This window comes from Pseudophryne corroboree, chromosome 1 (assembly GCF_028390025.1).
Source record: "Pseudophryne corroboree isolate aPseCor3 chromosome 1, aPseCor3.hap2, whole genome shotgun sequence".
Taxonomy (NCBI): domain Eukaryota; kingdom Metazoa; phylum Chordata; class Amphibia; order Anura; family Myobatrachidae; genus Pseudophryne; species Pseudophryne corroboree.
In genome coordinates, this window is record NC_086444.1 from 520693600 (window position 1) to 520711566 (window position 17967).

General features: G+C 48.0%; 1 protein-coding gene across 4 annotated transcripts in view; it reads right to left on the reverse strand.

Annotated features, from left to right (window-relative positions):
• Positions 1 to 17967, reverse strand: part of PUM3 (pumilio RNA binding family member 3) — a 236768-nt gene that overhangs the window by 106049 nt on the left and 112752 nt on the right. For all 4 annotated transcript variants that reach the window (XM_063913956.1, XM_063913954.1, XM_063913955.1 and 1 more), the window contains exons 8-9: positions 17382 to 17556; positions 16800 to 16903 (exon numbers count right to left, since the gene is read on the reverse strand). In XM_063913956.1, the coding sequence (XP_063770026.1) occupies positions 16800 to 16903; positions 17382 to 17556 (279 nt within the window). The remainder of the gene's footprint in view (positions 1 to 16799; positions 16904 to 17381; positions 17557 to 17967) is intronic.

Consider the following 17967-nt stretch of genomic DNA (forward strand, 5'->3'; position numbering starts at 1 on the left):
ACTCCAGCACTGCACATCCAGGCAGTTGCTATAGCTGGTCGTAGTATAACACCTGCATGTGTGTATATATTCTTTTGAATAACTTCCATCTTTCTATCTGATGGATCCTTAAGTGCGGCCGTCTCAGGAGAGTGTAACGCCACTTGTTTAGATAAGCGTGTTAGCGCCTTGTCCACCCTAGGAGGTGTTTCCCAGCGCTCCCTAACCTCTGGCGGGAAAGGGTATAATGCCAATAACTTTTTTGAAATTATCAACTTTTTATCAGGAGCAACCCACGCTTCATCACACACGTCATTTAATTCTTCTGATTCAGGAAAAACTGTTTGTAGTTTTTTCACACCATACATAATACCCTGTTTTACGGTATCTGTAGTATCAGCTAAATGTAACGTCTCCTTCATTGCCAAAATCATATAACGTGTGGCCCTACTGGAAAATACGTTTGAATTTCTACCGTCGTCACTGGAATCAGTGCCCGTGTCTGGGTCTGTGTCGACCGACTGAGGCAAAGGGCGTTTTACAGCCCCTGACGGTGTTTGAGGCGCCTGGACAGGCATTAATTGATTGTCCGGCCGCCTCATGTCCTCAACTGACTGTTTAAGGGAAGATAAACCATCACGTAATTCCACAAATAAAGGCATCCATTCTGGTGTCGACCCCCTGGGGGGTGACATCTGCATATTTGGCAATTGCTCCGCCTCCACACCAATATCGTCCTCATACATGTCGACACCACGTACCGACACACACCGCAAACTCACAGGGAATGCTCTAATGAAGACAGGACCCACTAGCCCTTTTGGGGAGACAGAGGGAGAGTCTGCCAGCACACACCACAAAGCGCTATATATACAAGGGATATCCTTATATTAAGTGCTCCCTTATAGCTGCTTTAATATATATATATATAGCCATTAATGTGCCCCCCCTCTCTGTTTTACCCTGTTTCTGTAGTGCAGTGCAGGGGAGAGACCTGGGAGCCGTTCTGACCAGCGGAGCTGTGACAGAAAATGGCGCCGTGTGCTGAGGAGATAGGCCCCGCCCCTTTTTCGGCGGGTTCTTCTCCCGCTATTTTTCCAGTCAGGCAGGGGTTAAATATCTCCATATAGCCCCTATGGGCTATATGTGAGGTATTTTTAGCCTTGTATAAGGTTTATATTTGCCTCTCAGAGCGCCCCCCCCCAGCGCTCTGCACCCTCAGTGACTGCCCAGTGAAGTGTGCTGAGAGGAAAATGGCGCACAGCTGCAGTGCTGTGCGCTACCTTATGAAGACTGAGGAGTCTTCAGCCGCCGGTTTCCGGACCTCTTCACGCTTCAGCATCTGCAAGGGGGTCGGCGGCGCGGCTCCGGGACCGGACTCCACGGCTGGGCCTGTGTTCGATCCCTCTGGAGCTAATGGTGTCCAGTAGCCAAGCAGCAAATCCACTCTGCATGCAGGTGAGTTTACTACTTTCCCCCTAAGTCCCACGTTGCAGTGATCCTGTTGCCAGCAGGACTCACTGTAAAGAAAAAAACCTAAACTAAACTTTCTCTAAGCAGCTCTTTAGGAGAGCCACCTAGATTGCACCCTTCTCGTTCGGGCACAAAATCTAACTGGAGTCTGGAGGAGGGTCATAGGGGGAGGAGCCAGTGCACACCACCTGACCTAGTAAAGCTTTACTTTTTTGTGCCCTGTCTCCTGCGGAGCCGCTATCCCCCATGGTCCTTTCAGGAACCCCAGCATCCACTTAGGACGATAGAGAAATTCAATTAACTCACCTTGCTTTGTATCAATGAGAAGACCCTCTTCCACTCCTGCTTACGGTACAAGAGGAAGAGGCCCTTAAACCGCCCTGCACACCTTGGTTACTGCTTGTGCGGTAGGCGTTAACCTGATGAGAAATTCTTCCATCGTTTTTGAGAATCCCACAGCCCTAATTGTTGCGTGTGGGATTCCTCATCTCATTGGAGATTCCATCTGCAGGGTTATCTTTCCCTGACCTAGATGGAGCACTGATCCCAGGTGGAGCTTCCTTGTCGAAGCAGGAATCGCACACCCTGGAGCTGCCATTCGCGTGCTCTTTTCGTTACATGCAAACCGAATGGGTTTTTTGGAGGTCTTGGTTGGTGTATTAGACATGTTGACTAAAACCCCTTACCAGACTGTGTCGCAGCGCTTTCACCCTTTAAACTAGGTAGAGAAAAACTGTGATAGATGCAGAAACAAAAGATTTATTTCTTTTGTCTTTACACCAGCCGACTTGTAACCGCCACACACCCAACTGTAAGTCAGCTACGGTGTTAGAGTTGGCTTCACTTGCCTTTTAGTATTTTCTGTAGGCTCTTTGTAATACAGTACCTTTGAAAATAAATCATAATCCTATTTATATTTCAGGATCCGCATTATAACATTTCACCAGTAGAGGGCGCTGTCTTACTATTAATGTATAACAGGAGAGAGTTTCACTCCATGCTCCACAGTTTTTCTGGCGCCTGCATCTGAATTTTAAGATGGCCGCCAATTAAAAATTCTGGACACTTCATTTATGAGGGGGAACTACCTCCGGTGAGCCCCCCCTGTCTACACTCTTTTTGTCCCTCAATGCAGAAAGGAGCCTTACTTGCCGTAGTGGCCGCCCTGTCTGCGCGCTATGGAGCCCCGTCCCGCGGCTGAGGGAATCACCTCAGCCGCTTCTCACTACAGCGTCTCTCTGTCTCTCCCCTCCTCCGGCGGCTGAGTCTGCTCAGGCGCGCGGTTACGATCTCCTGCTGGCCAGCGCGCCGGGACTGCTCTCATCGGGTCCCGTAGCGGCGCCTCTCTCTGTCTGGACTGACAGGGAGGGCTGCGCTGCTGAATGGATCCCGGCCCGCCTCACACTGCGACCGCTGCCTGGACGCCGCTGTTTGGAGCTAATCTTTCTATCCACATCACAGGGGATCAGTCCTCTACACAATGAGGATCTAATAAAGCCCCCTAGGGAAATTAAATAAAGAAATAATAAAGAAAAAAAAAACCTAATGCTACTTCAACTCCTGCGGGGCCATTTTAAAACAACCAGTACTCACGGTTGGTGCTTTTAAAGAGATGCAGATCCCTTCAGCAGGAATCATTGTCTCCAATCCTGAACTTTGTCCCCCTTTTATTAGGGGGACGCAGCCTTTTCGCCTGGTAAAGCCTGCACCCCCTTTCATTTAGGTGGGATCGGGCATTTAACATCTTTACGTTTAAAACCTGCACCCTCCCTTTAGTTAGGAGGGATTGGGTCAGTATAAAAGAGAAAAAATAAATAAAAACAAATAAATCTTCATGGGAACAAGAGCTCCCCTCTGTGCCTTGTACCTCCTTGGCACAATTTTCCAAACTGAGGGAGGAGGGCTGTGAAGGGGGAGGAACCGGCTGTGCAGACAATGCTAATTTTAGATTATACCACACCTCCGGTTGCAAGCTTCACACCCCCTACTGTATAGGACTCCAGTGTCCCCTAGTGGATGAAAGAGAAACATATTGTAAAGTTAGAAGACTTCAAGTACAAATTTCAATTTAGGTCCTTATCAAACAGTAGTTTACTGCAAATAAATATCATGTACAAGACATAAATCAAATAATAGTGAATGGATCCTACAGTATATCTGTCGCAAAGGGCATTAAACTGCTGAACTGCTAAAATAAGATTTTACTTACCGATAAATCTATTTCTCGGAGTCCGTAGTGGATGCTGGGGTTCCTGAAAGGACCATGGGGAATAGCGGCTCCGCAGGAGACAGGGCACAAAAAGTAAAGCTTTTCCGATCAGGTGGTGTGCACTGGCTCCTCCCCCTATGACCCTCCTCCAGACTCCAGTTAGGTACTGTGCCCGGACGAGCGTACACAATAAGGGAGGATTTTGAATCCCGGGTAAGACTCATACCAGCCACACCAATCACACCGTACAACTTGTGATCTAAACCCAGTTAACAGTATGATAACAGCGGAGCCTCTGAAAGATGGCTTCCTTTAACAATAACCCGAATTAGTTAACAATAACTATGTACAACTTATGCAGATAATCCGCACTTGGGATGGGCGCCCAGCATCCACTACGGACTCCGAGAAATAGATTTATCGGTAAGTAAAATCTTATTTTCTCTATCGTCCTAGTGGATGCTGGGGTTCCTGAAAGGACCATGGGGATTATACCAAAGCTCCCAAACGGGCGGGAGAGTGCGGATGACTCTGCAGCACCGAATGAGAGAACTCCAGGTCCTCCTTAGCCAGAGTATCAAATTTGTAAAATTTTACAAACGTGTTCTCCCCTGACCACGTAGCTGCTCGGCAAAGTTGTAATGCCGAGACCCCTCGGGCAGCCGCCCAAGATGAGCCCACCTTCCTTGTGGAGTGGGCCTTTACAGATTTAGGCTGTGGCAAGCCTGCCACAGAATGTGCAAGTTGGATTGTGCTACAGATCCAACGAGCAATCGTCTGCTTAGACGCAGGAGCACCCATCTTGTTGGGTGCATACAATATAAACAACGAGTCAGATTTTCTGACTCCAGCTGTCCTTGCAATATATATTTTTAATGCTCTGACAACGTCCAGTAACTTGGAGTCCTCCAAGTCACTTGTAGCCGCAGGCACTACAATAGGCTGGTTCAGATGAAATGCTGACACCACCTTAGGGAGAAAATGCGGACGAGTCCGCAGTTCTGCCCTGTCCGAATGGAAAATCAGATATGGGCTTTTGTAAGATAAAGCTGCCAATTCTGACACTCTCCTGGCAGAAGCCAGGGCTAGAAGCATGGTCACTTTCCATGTGAGATATTTCAAATCCACCTTTTTTAGTGGTTCAAACCAATGAGATTTTAGGAAGTCCAAAACCACATTTAGATCCCACGGTGCCACTGGAGGCACCACAGGAGGCTGAATATGCAGCACTCCCTTAACAAAGGTCTGGACTTCAGGGACTGAAGCCAATTCTTTTTGAAAGAAAATCGACAGGGCCGAAATTTGAACCTTAATAGATCCCAATTTGAGACCCATTGACAATCCTGATTGCAGGGAATGTAGGAATCGACCCAGTTGAAATTCCTCCGTCGGAGCACTCCGATCTTCGCACCACGCAACATATTTTCGCCAAATTCGGTGATAATGTTGCACGGTTACTTCCTTCCTTGCTTTAATCAAAGTAGGAATGACTTCTTCCGGCATGCCTCTTTCCTTTAGGATCCGGCGTTCAACCGCCATGCCGTCAAACGCAGCCGCGGTAATTCTTGAAACAGACAGGGACCCTGCTGAAGCAAGTCCCTCCTTAGAGGTAGAGGCCACGGATCTTCCGTGATCATCTCTTGAAGTTCCGGGTACCAAGTCCTCCTTGGCCAATCCGGAACCACTAGTATCGTTCTTACGCCTCTTTGCCGTATAATTCTCAATACTTTTGGTATGAGAGGCAGAGGAGGAAACACATACACCGACTGGTACACCCAAGGCGTTACCAGCGCGTCCACAGCTATTGCCTGCGGATCTCTTGACCTGGCGCAATACCTGTCCAGTTTTTTGTTGAGGCGAGACGCCATCATGTCCACCATTGGTCTTTCCCAACGGGTTACCAGCATGTGGAAGACTTCTGGATGAAGTCCCCACTCTCCCGGGTGAAGATCGTGTCTGCTGAGGAAGTCTGCTTCCCAGTTGTCCACTCCCGGGATGAACACTGCTGACAGTGCTATCACATGATTCTCTGCCCAGCGAAGAATCCTTGCAGCTTCTGCCATTGCCCTCCTGCTTCTTGTGCCGCCCTGTCTGTTCACATGGGCGACTGCCGTGATGTTGTCCGACTGGATCAATACCGGTTTTCCCTGAAGCAGAGGTTCTGCCTGGTTTAGAGCATTGTATATTGCTCTTAGTTCCAGAATGTTTATGTGAAGAGACGTTTCCAGGCTCGTCCATACTCCCTGGAAGTTTCTTCCTTGTGTGACTGCTCCCCAGCCTCTCAGGCTGGCGTCCGTGGTCACCAGGATCCAATCCTGTATTCCGAATCTGCGGCCCTCCAATAGATGAGCACTCTGCAACCACCACAGAAGAGACACCCTTGTCCTTGGAGACAGGGTTATCCGTAGGTGCATCTGAAGATGCGACCCTGACCATTTGTCCAACAGATCCCTTTGGAAAATTCTTGCGTGGAATCTGCCGAATGGAATCGCTTCGTAAGAAGCCACCATTTTTCCCAGGACTCTTGTGCATTGATGTACAGACACCTTTCCTGGTTTTAGGAGGTTCCTGACAAGCTCGGATAACTCCTTGGCTTTTTCCTCCGGGAGAAAAACCTTTTTCTGAACCGTGTCCAGAATCATCCCTAGGAACAGCAGACGAGTTGTCGGCATTAACTGGGATTTTGGAATATTCAGAATCCACCCGTGCTGTTTTAGCACTTCTTGAGACAGTGCTAATCCCATCTCTAGCTGTTCTCTGGACCTCGCCCTTATTAGGAGATCGTCCAAGTATGGGATAATTAATACGCCTTTTCTTCGAAGAAGAATCATCATCTCGGCCATTACCTTTGTAAAGATCCGAGGTGCCGTGGACAATCCGAACGGCAGCGTCTGAAACTGATAGTGACAGTTTTGTACAACGAACCTGAGGTACCCCTGGTGTGAGGGGTAAATTGGAACGTGGAGATACGCATCCTTGATGTCCAAGGATACCATAAAGTCCCCCTCTTCCAGGTTCGCTATCACTGCTCTGAGTGACTCCATTTTGAACTTGAACTTCTTTATGTACAGGTTCAAGGACTTCAGATTTAGAATAGGCCTTACCGAGCCATCCGGCTTCGGTACCACAAAAAGAGTGGAATAATACCCCTTCCCTTGTTGCAGAAGAGGTACCTTGACTATCACCTGCTGAGAGTACAGCTTGTGAATGGCTTCCAACACCGTCTCCCTTTCGGAGGGGGACGTTGGTAAAGCAGACCTCAGGAAACGGCGAGGTGGATCTGTCTCTAATTCCAACCTGTATCCCTGAGATATTATCTGCAGGATCCAGGGATCTACTTGCGAGTGAGCCCACTGCGCGCTGTAATTTTTGAGACGACCGCCCACCGTCCCCGAGTCCGCTTGAGAAGCCCCAGCGTCATGCTGAGGCTTTTGTAGAAGCCGGGGAGGGCTTCTGATCCTGGGAAGGAGCTGCGTGTTGCTGTCTCTTCCCTCGACCTTTGCCTCGTGGCAAATATGAATAGCCCTTTGCTCTCTTATTTTTAAAGGAACGAAAGGGCTGCGGTTGAAAAGTCGGTGCCTTTTTCTGTTGGGGAGTGACTTGAGGTAGAAAGGTGGATTTCCCGGCTGTAGCCGTGGCCACCAAATCTGATAGACCGACTCCAAATAACTCCTCCCCCTTATACGGCAAAACTTCCATATGCCGTTTTGAATCCGCATCGCCTGTCCACTGTCGCGTCCATAAAGCTCTTCTGGCCGAAATGGACATAGCACTTACCCGTGATGCCAGTGTGCATATATCCCTCTGTGCATCACGCATATAAAGAAATGCATCCTTTATTTGTTCTAACGACAGTAAAATATTGTCCCTGTCCAGGGTATCAATATTTTCAATCAGGGATTCTGACCAAACTACCCCCGCACTGCCCATCCAGGCAGTTGCTACAGCTGGTCGTAGTATAACACCTGCATGTGTGTATATACTTTTTTGGATATTTTCCATCCTCCTATCTGATGGATCTTTAAGTGCGGCCGTCTCAGGAGAGGGTAACGCCACTTGTTTAGATAAGCGTGTTAGCGCCTTGTCCACCCTAGGAGGTGTTTCCCAGCGCTCCCTAACCTCTGGCGGGAAAGGGTATAATGCCAATAATTTCTTTGAAATTATCAGCTTTTTATCAGGGGCAACCCACGCTTCATTACACACGTCATTTAGTTCTTCTGATTCAGGAAAAACTATAGGTAGTTTTTTCATACCCCACATAATACCCTGTTTAGTGGTACCTGTAGTATCAGCTAAATGTAACGCCTCCTTCATTGCCAAAATCATATAACGTGTGGCCCTACTGGAAAATACGGTTGATTCGTCACCGTCACCACTGGAGTCATCGCCTGTGTCTGGGTCTGTGTCGACCGACTGAGGCAAAGGGCGTTTCACAGCCCCTGACGGTGTTTGAGTCGCCTGGACAGGCACTAATTGATTGTCCGGCCGTCTCATGTCGTCAAACGACTGCTTTAGCGTGTTGACACTATCCCGTAGTTCCATAAATAAAGGCATCCATTCTGGTGTCGACCCCCTAGGAGGTGACATCCCCATATTTGGCAATTGCTCCGCCTCCACACCAATATCGTCCTCATACATGTCGACACACACGTACCGACACACAGCAGACACACAGGGAATGCTCCTAATGAAGACAGGACCCACTAGCCCTTTGGGGAGACAGAGGGAGAGTTTGCCAGCACACACCAAAAGCGCTATATATATATCAGGGATAGCCTTATAATAAGTGCTCCCCTATAGCTGCTTTGTTATATAAAAATATCGCCATAAATTTGCCCCCCCTCTCTGTTTTACCCTGTTTCTGTAGTGCAGTGCAGGGGAGAGACCTGGGAGCCGTCCTGACCAGCGGAGCTGTGAGAGGAAATGGCGCCGTGTGCTGAGGAGATAGGCCCCGCCCCTTTTCCGGCGGGCTCGTCTCCCGCTATTTTGAGAAATCAGGCAGGGGTTAAATATCTCCATATAGCCTCTAGGGCTATATGTGAGGTATTTTTAGCCTTTATAGGTACTATTTTGCCTCCCAGGGCGCCCCCCTCCCAGCGCCCTGCACCCTCAGTGACTGCCGTGTGAAGTGTGCTGAGAGGAAAATGGCGCACAGCTGCAGTGCTGTGCGCTACCTTTAGAAGACTGCAGGAGTCTTCAGCCGCCGATTCTGGACCTCTTCTGTCTTCAGCATCTGCAAGGGGGCCGGCGGCGCGGCTCCGGTGACCATCCAGGCTGTACCTGTGATCGTCCCTCTGGAGCTTGATGTCCAGTAGCCAAGAAGCCAATCCATCCTGCACGCAGGTGAGTTGACTCCTTCTCCCCTCAGTCCCTCGCTGCAGTGATCCTGTTGCCAGCAGGAATCACTGTAACATAAAAAACCTAGCTAAACTTTCTCTAAGCAGCTCTTTAGGAGAGCCACCTAGATTGCACCCTTCTCGGCCGGGCACAAAAATCTAACTGGAGTCTGGAGGAGGGTCATAGGGGGAGGAGCCAGTGCACACCACCTGATCGGAAAAGCTTTACTTTTTGTGCCCTGTCTCCTGCGGAGCCGCTATTCCCCATGGTCCTTTCAGGAACCCCAGCATCCACTAGGACGATAGAGAAAATACTGTATTACAATATACTGTATTGAACTATCAGCAGGAAAACCAATCGGACTTATTCAACAGCTCCTTTCTCTAGCCAACATATCTTGGCTGGATAAAAGCGAAGCAACAGACATTTGACACAACTAAGCATTGAATGAACTCAGGAATTCTGGCGCCACCATGGACTTGAAAGAAATGACCTTGACATGCCAAGGTACTCATCCAAGAGCAGCGTACACCTGAGCCAGGTGACTGATGCAGAACCAGGTTAGAGATCTCTTCTCAGTACTTGGCAGTTGGCACAGGCAAAGAAGGATACTGCACAGTATGTTCAGCTTGAAATAAAGGGGCTGCAGAACAGGTTCTTCAGGTAGTCTGCATCAGCTGTACCACTTATTTAAAAACATTAAAAGAACTCCATTTTCTATACTTCGTTTGTAAATCTTCTACACGTCGTTTATTTGATTTGGTTATTGATTGTACCTATTGGGAATGGCAAATTAAGAGAACATCCAGACAAGCTTTTTTACTAGTTTGCACAAAATAGGATTTTGGTTACCTACCGGTAAATCCTTTTCTCGTAGTCCGTATAGGATGCTGGGGTCCATATCAGTACCATGGGGTATAGACGGGTCCACCAGGAGCCATTGACACTTTAAGAGTTTAACAGTATGGGCTGGCTCCTCCTTCTATGCCCCTCCAACAAGACTCAGTCTAGAAACCGTGCCCGAGGAGACAACATATTTCGAGAGAAGGATTATACACAGATAGTGGCGAGATTCATACCAGCTCACAACACAATGCAAATCCGGTCAACACGCCGGATAAACAGCTGAAAAAGTACTGAAACAGTAAAAACCACAGAACTTACCTAGAAACCAGGCAGTACTGAACTAAATAACCACTGCAGGAAAATAAAGCGCTGGGCAGATGCCCAGCATCCTCTACGGACTACGAGAAAAGGATTTACCAGGAGTTAACCAAAATCCTATTTTCTCTTACGTCCTAGAGGATGCTGGGGTCCATATTAGTACCATGGGGATGTACCAAAGCTCCCAGAACGAGAGGGAGAGCGCGGAGGCTCCTGCAAAACTGCATGACCAAACTTGAGGTTATCAGAGGCCAAAGTATCGAACTTGTAAAACTTAGCAAACGTGTTCGACCCAGACGAAGTAGCTGCTTAGCAAAGCTGTATAGCCGAGACACCCCGGGCAGCCGCCCAGGAAAAACCCACCTTACGAGTAGAGTGGGCCTTAACAGATCTTTTACACGGCAATCCTGCCGTAGAATACGCATGCCAGATGTTGAACCTGATCCAGTGTGAAATCGACTGCTTAGAGGCAGGACACCCAATTTCCTTGGGATCATAGAGGACAAACAGAGTCAGATTTTCTATGACGAGCCGTCCTCTTCACATAAATCTTCAAAGCCCTCACAACATCCAAGGCCTTTGAAGCAATTGAGGAGTAGGCTGGTTGATATGAAAACCTGTCACAACCTAAGGAAGGAACTGTGGACGAGTCCTGAGTTCCGCCCTATCTTCATGGAAGACCAGAAAGGGACTTTTACAGGACAAAGCCCCCAATTCCGACACACGTCGAGCAGAAGCTAAGGCCAACAAAGTGACCGCCTTCCACGTGAGAAATTTGATTTCAGCCTCCTGTAGAGGCTCAAACCTATCCGATTGCAGGAACTGTAACACCACATCAAGATCCCAGGGTGCCGTTGGCGCCACAAAGGGAGGCTGGATGTGCAGAATCCCTTTCAAAAAGGTCTGAACCTCAGGGAGGACAGCCAATTGTTTTTGGAAGAAAATGGATAAAGCGGAGATCTGGACCTTGATGGAGCCCAATCTCAGGCCCATATCCACACCTGCTTGCAGGAAAAACAGAAAACGTCCAAGTTGAAACTCCACCGCAGGAAATTTCTTGTATTCACACCAAGACACATTTTTTCCAAATTCGATAGTAATGTTTAGACGTTACCCCCTTCCTAGCCTGTATCAGGATAGGAATGACCTTGCTCGGAATACCCTTCTGAGTTAAGATCTGGCTCTCAACCGCAATGCCGTCAAACGTAGCCGTGGTAAGTGATACGCAAACGGCCCCTGCAGTAGAAGATACTCTCGAAGAGGTAGGGGCCTTGGATCTTCCAACAGTAGATCCAGCAGATCCGCGTACCAAGCCCTCCTTGGCCAGTCCGGAGCAATGAGGATTGCCAGAACCTTTGTTCTTTTTATAAGTTGTAGAACTTTTGGAATTAGAGGAAGTGGAGGGAACACATACACTGACGTGAACACAGACGGTGTTATTAGTGCGTCCACCGCCACTGCCTGTGGGTCTCTCGACCTGGAGTAGTACCTCCGCAGCTTCTTGTTGAGGCGGGAGGCCATCATGTCTATGTGAGGAACCCCCCACCAACCGGTTACCTCCTCGAACACCTCCAGGTAGAGGCCCCACTCTCCTGGATGGAGATCGTGTGTACTGAGGAAGTCCGCTTCCCAGTTGTCTACTCCTGGAATGAAGATTGCCGACATCGCTATCGCGTGCCTTTCTGCCCAGAGGAGGATTCTTTTCACCTCCGACATTGCAGCCCTGCTCTTCGTTCCGCCTTGTCGGTTTATGTAGGCCACTGTGGTCATGTTGTCCGACTGCACCTGAACAGACCGATCCTGCAGAAGGTGTGCTGCTTGAAGAAGGCCGTTGTATAAGGTTCTTAACTCCAGGATGTTTATCGGGAGAAGGGATTCTTGACTTGACCATCTTCCTTGGAAGGTTTCCCCCTGAGCGACTGCTCCCCAACCTCTTAGACTTGCATCTGTGGTTAGAAGGATCCAGTCCTGAACGCCGAACCTTTGGCCCTCCAGAAGGTGTGGTAGTTGAAGCCACCAGAGGAGCAAAATCCTGGCTTTCGGTGACAGACGTATCCTCTGGTGCATATGTAGGTGAGATCCCGACCACTGGTCCAAGAGATCCAGCTGAAAGGATCGAGCATGAAACCTTCCGTACTGCAGAGCCTCGTAGGAGGCAACCATCTTCCCCAGAAGGCGGATGGACTGTTGAACCGATACCCGGGAAGGCTTCAAGACATTCCGGACCATTGTTTGAATCACCAACGCTTTCTCCACCGATAGAAACACCCTCTGCACCTCTGTGTCGAGGATCATCCCCAGGAAAGACAGCCTCCTTGTCGGATCCAGATGAGACTTCGGAAGGTTCAGGATCCAACCGTGCTCCTTAAGCAGATGTGCCGTGAGAGCAATGGATCTTAACAACTTCTCTCTGGACGATGCCTTGATCAGCAGATCATCCAGATACGGAATTATGTTCACCCCCTGGCTTGCAGAGAACCATCATCTCTGCCATCACCTTGGTGAAGACCCCCAGTGCCGTGGAGAGACCGAACGGCAGTGCCTGAAACCGATAGTGATCGTCTAGCAGTGCAAACCTGAGATAGGCCTGGTGCCGCAACCAAATGAGAATGTGGGAGGTACGCATCCTTGATGTCCAGGGACACCAGGAACTCCCCCCTCCGACAGTCCTGAGATAACTGCTCTCAGAGACTCCATTTTGAATTTGAAGTCCCTGAGATAAGGGTTCAAAGATTTCAAGTTCAGAATTGGCCTTACCGAACCATCCAGCTTCGGTACCACAAAAAGGTTCAAATAGTAACCTTTGTTCAACTCATGAGGTGGAACTGGAACAATGACCTCGGACACTACCAATTTTCGGATAGCGTCCAGAAGAATAGCTCTGTCTGCGGCAAAGCTGGCAAGCCTGATTTGAAGAAACGGTGAGGTGGGAGAGTTTGAAACTCCAGCCTGTACCCCCTGGACACAATATCCTGTATCCAGGGGTCCAGACCAGATGACACCCAGACGTGGCTGAAATGCCGGAGTCTTGCTCCCACCTGGCCTACCTCCAGTCTGTGTGGTCCACCGTCATGCTGAGGACTTTGAGGTACCAGAAGCCAGCTTCTGGTCCTGGGAACCTGTGGGGGCAGGCTTTTTGGATTTGGCACGACCCCCTCTAAAGAAGGTGTGAGAAGGCTTGTTCTTTCTAGGCCTCGCGGGCTGAAAGGACTGTGACGTGTTGGGAGTAAAAGGCTTCTTTGTAGCCGGTGCAGCTGAGGAGAGAAAAGGAGACTTACCCGCGGTAGCCGTGGCAATCCACGCATCCAGTGCCTCCCCCAAACAGAGCCTGACCTGTATAGGGTAGGCTCTCCACACTTTTCCTTGATTCCGCAGACCATTGGCGCAGCCAGAGACCCCTGCGAGCCAAGACGGACATGGAGGAGATCCCCGCAGCCATGGAACCCAGGTCCTTCATGGATTCTACCAGGAACCCTGCAGAATCCTGTATGTTACGTAAAAACAAATCAACGTCACCTTTATTCATCGTAGTCAAGTCCTCCTGCAGAGCGACTGACAACTTGGCTATAGCTTTAGAAATCCATGCACAGGCAATAGTAGACCGCAGTATAGCCCCTGAAGCCGTGTATATGGATTTGAGCGTAGCATCCACTTTGCGATCAGCCGGGTCCTTCAACGCGGTAGACCTCGGGACTGGCAATACCACCTGTTTTGACAGCCTGGAGACAGAGGCGTCAACTATAGGTGGAGACTCCCATTTTTTTTCTATCGTCTTCCGGGAAGGGAAAAGCAACCAGGACCCTTTTAGGGATATAGAATTTTTTCTCCGGGTTTTCCCAGGCTTTTTCAAATATAGCATTTAATTCCTTAGATGCCGGGAAGGTGAGAGGGGCTTTCTTACTGTCCGTGAAAAAGGCCTCCTCAACCTGCTCAGGAGGTGTGTCAGAAATATGTAACACATCCTGCATGGCCTCAATAATCAACTGAACCACCTTAGCAAGTGATGCCGTCCCCCTCGACACATCCCCATCAACGTCTGCTGTGTCAGAATCGGTATCCATGTCATCCTGCATAATTTGAGCAAGAGCACGTTTGTGAGAATGTACCGCAGGGGGCCCCGAGGGAGCAGTATCAGACCATACTGCCATAGAGGATTGCAACACCTGAGTTGCATGCTCAGTCCTTGCAAGCCGTTCAGAAATCTGAGAAATAGGCCCCCTAAGAGAGGTTAACCACTCCGTTTCTCTAGCTGGGATCTGCGCTACAACAGTGCAATCCTGATTACATGGGATGGGATCTTCCTGAGAAGATAAATCCTCTGCAGAATATGAGAGAGTCTCTAGACATGTTTGCTTGTTCACCCCACATACACACAGGGTACAGGGCAGACAAGTTTCCCCCCCCCAAGAATGGCAGAGAAACACAGAGATTGGAGCCAACCCACACACAGCACCATATAGGTATAGGGAGACCCTTAACCAGCGCTGACTGTGTCCCTTAATAGGTGACACAGTCTTACACAGCCTCCCCTCCCTTCTACAACCCCCTGGTACCGTACAGATAGCTGGAGTTGCTCTGGAGAGACTGCTCGCCCACTGGCAGCGTGTCTGCAGGCAGGAAAATGGCGCTAAATGCTGCTGGGTCCGCTCTGAGGAGAAGCTCCGCCCCTTAATGGCACGGTCTTCCCGCTCTTCCAAGATTATACTGGCCTCAGGATTTTTTGCCGGCTGAGATCAGCAGACCCCGACAGGCTTTCTGGTCAGTGTAGGGTTAAGGCGCCGGCTCAAGGCGACCCTCACAGCACCGCTGAGCCTCCCCCGGAGTGCAGTTAGTACAGGGTAGTAGCCGCCATCTTCACACCGGCTCCCCCCTTGCTAGGGGGGGTCGGTGACTCACTCGCCACAAACTTCAGCTCTGCAAGGGGGTGGCGGCATGCTGCTGGGGTGTTTGCGGCGGGGAGCGATCTATCCCCTTTGGAGCTCAGTGTCCAGTTAGCGGAGACAGTGGCTCAGACCCCCAGGGCAGACAGTGGCTCAAGACCCCCAGGGCAGACACTGTCCCCCCCCCCCCTCGCTGCAGGGAGGCTGTTGCCAGCAGCCTCCCTGTAAAATAAAAAACTCTAAAAAAATAAAATAAAAAACTTTACCAGGAAATCTCAGGAGAGCTCCCCTAGCTGTAACCGGCTCCTCCGGGCACATTTTCTAAACGGAGTCTGATAGGAGTGGCATAGAGGGAGGAGCCAGCCCACTCTCAAACTCTTAAAGTGCCAATGGTTCCTGGTGGACCCGTCTATACCCCATGGTACTAATGTGGACACCAGCATACTCTAGGACGTAAGAGAAATTTTAATTTTTAATTTGAAATAACTATTTAATTTACAAAAAAATCCTGCGCTTAAGTGTTTAGACTTCCTAGAAGTACATTATACTTTAGCCTTAAAATTAAGTGATTTTTTTAATTTGCAATTAAACAAATATGCTTGCCTTCAGCTGGTTGTAAGTAACAAAAAAGGAAAAATCCCTAACATATACAGATGTGTCCTCATATTTTGCCTCAATACGCCATGCAGTGGGAAATACCTGGCGCGAGCCGACAGGTCCCATGCAACTTCATTAGCATCGGGCATCTTTTTTCTGTGCCAAAAATGTGTCTTATTAGCAGCATCGCTACGCATACAAGACACGAAAGCAGCTTATGCTGATTAAAATGATATGCGGCTTGCCTATATTCTGTGTGCATCTGCGTCTCTATCTGCATACATGGTACGTTACAGTGGGTTCCAGGGAAATACTGTAACATAGCATTTCGGATGCAGATGTAGTCGCACACATCATTTTAATAAGCATAAGCTGCTTGTGTGTCCTATGCACATTGTTTTGCATATAAGACGTATTTTAATGGAAAAGGTTGCACAAACACGCTCGGTGCTACAGAGTCAGGTCAAGGCATGGCGTGACTATAATGGCTGTTTAATGTGCAGGGAAGCTAGATGTAAGTGGATACATATGTACTAAACCCAACAAAACTAATCCGTGCAAACACCAAGCACGGACAAAACCAAGCTTCAAGCAGGAAAATTTCCAGCTTAATACAGAAAGACATGTCTTAATATTTGGGATCGAAGGCTATCCTAAAGTATGCATTCATCAATGTTTCACTCCTACTGAGCCTTGAAACAAAATATGAACAAAAGGACAGAACATGTGTCAAAAGGTTCTTCAGCCAATGTTAAGACTAAGGGGTATATTCAATACCTGTTGGATCCTTTCCGTATGTCAGAATTCAGTGCCGCAGCCAAACTCGACAGGTTTGGTCCATTCCCGACACTGCCAATCTGACTTTTTTTTAAAGTCGGTTTGACATTGTCGGAGACGGGGCTAAAACCTGACGGCTTTGGCCGCGCTTCCGACAATACATGTGGCTCGGCAGTTGAAGCAGTCGATCGGTGTATATTCCGACAGGCTTCTGCCAAGTCGGATTTCCCGACTTGTGGGAAAAACGGGGCCCTAACGAATAGGTCGGAAGTTACCCCTTCAGACCTAAATCTGTCAGAAGCTGCCGTCTTTCCGACAACACGGCAGCTTCCAACACTTATTGAATACACCCCTAAGTTTCTATCCAAAAAAGTACAACTCACTTTTGTGCCAGGGGCACAAGGATCTGTTTCATTTCCTCCAAAACCGATTCCTTCTTCTTAGGCTGGGCCTCCAACACTTTATCTAAAGAGGGATGAACGGTGGACTGTGGGGAAAAAAAATATAATAATAGAAAAGCGTTAAAGAGATGCCAACAGTTTATAAATGCTTGCCGAGAGAGAGAAAGAGAGAAATTTACAGTAATATAGAATCCTGCATGGAGTGTTGTTTTTATGTGTGTATGGGGGCATATTTTGCGAATGGCATCTATATCTGGATGTGTCTGTCCGCAACATGATGTGCCCTGGGTCAATGAATTTGCTTTAGTTTTATCACCGCAAAATAGTAACAGGATCTCTGTGCTGAAGCAAGCTTATAACTGGAGAGGTATACTCATTATTAGATACACTTACAATTACTAAATCTTCTATGTAGTAATATTGCCTGCAAAACTAAGGAACACCATTTGGAAAGAAATGTTGGGCCCAACTGGACCAAAGAGTCAGCACTTTTTGTTCGCTCAATAAATTGTTTCCAGCTGATCAGCTTACCCATCTTTAACCTTTTTCTCTTAATCCGTTTACCTTGTAAAAGCGAAATGTGTTTCCATAAAGTTCTTCGCTTAGCATATTCCGCTGCTCCAAAATAGCTTTGTGATTGTATGCATATTCCACTATGTATGAAGCCTCAGAATGCCGCAGCAGCTTCTTCACATGCCCTTTAAAGCTTTTAATTATTTCTGCAACTTGGGATTTTGACCTATAAATAAAAAAAAAACAACAACACATTTTTAAAACGCTAATAACAGCATATAAATATAAGTAAATTACACATACTAGAAAACTATATTCCCAGGAACAACACAGAGATTTGAACCCAAAGTAGTTACACGATTACAGGGCAGATGATAACTTCCCATTGATTTAACACAAACATGTTTTTCAACAAATTATTATTATTTGTGCATAAAGATAGATGCATAGAGAAAGCGAATTCTTGAAGATGAACCATATAAAATGTGTTTATTGTACACAAAAAAAAACAATAAATACAAGTAGATGTAGTTTATTTCATTAATGACTTTATGCTATGCTAAACCAAATAAAAACCAACTATGAGAACAGAGAACAGTGAATAGCAGTACCCTTAAATTCCTGGCACTGATTAGGA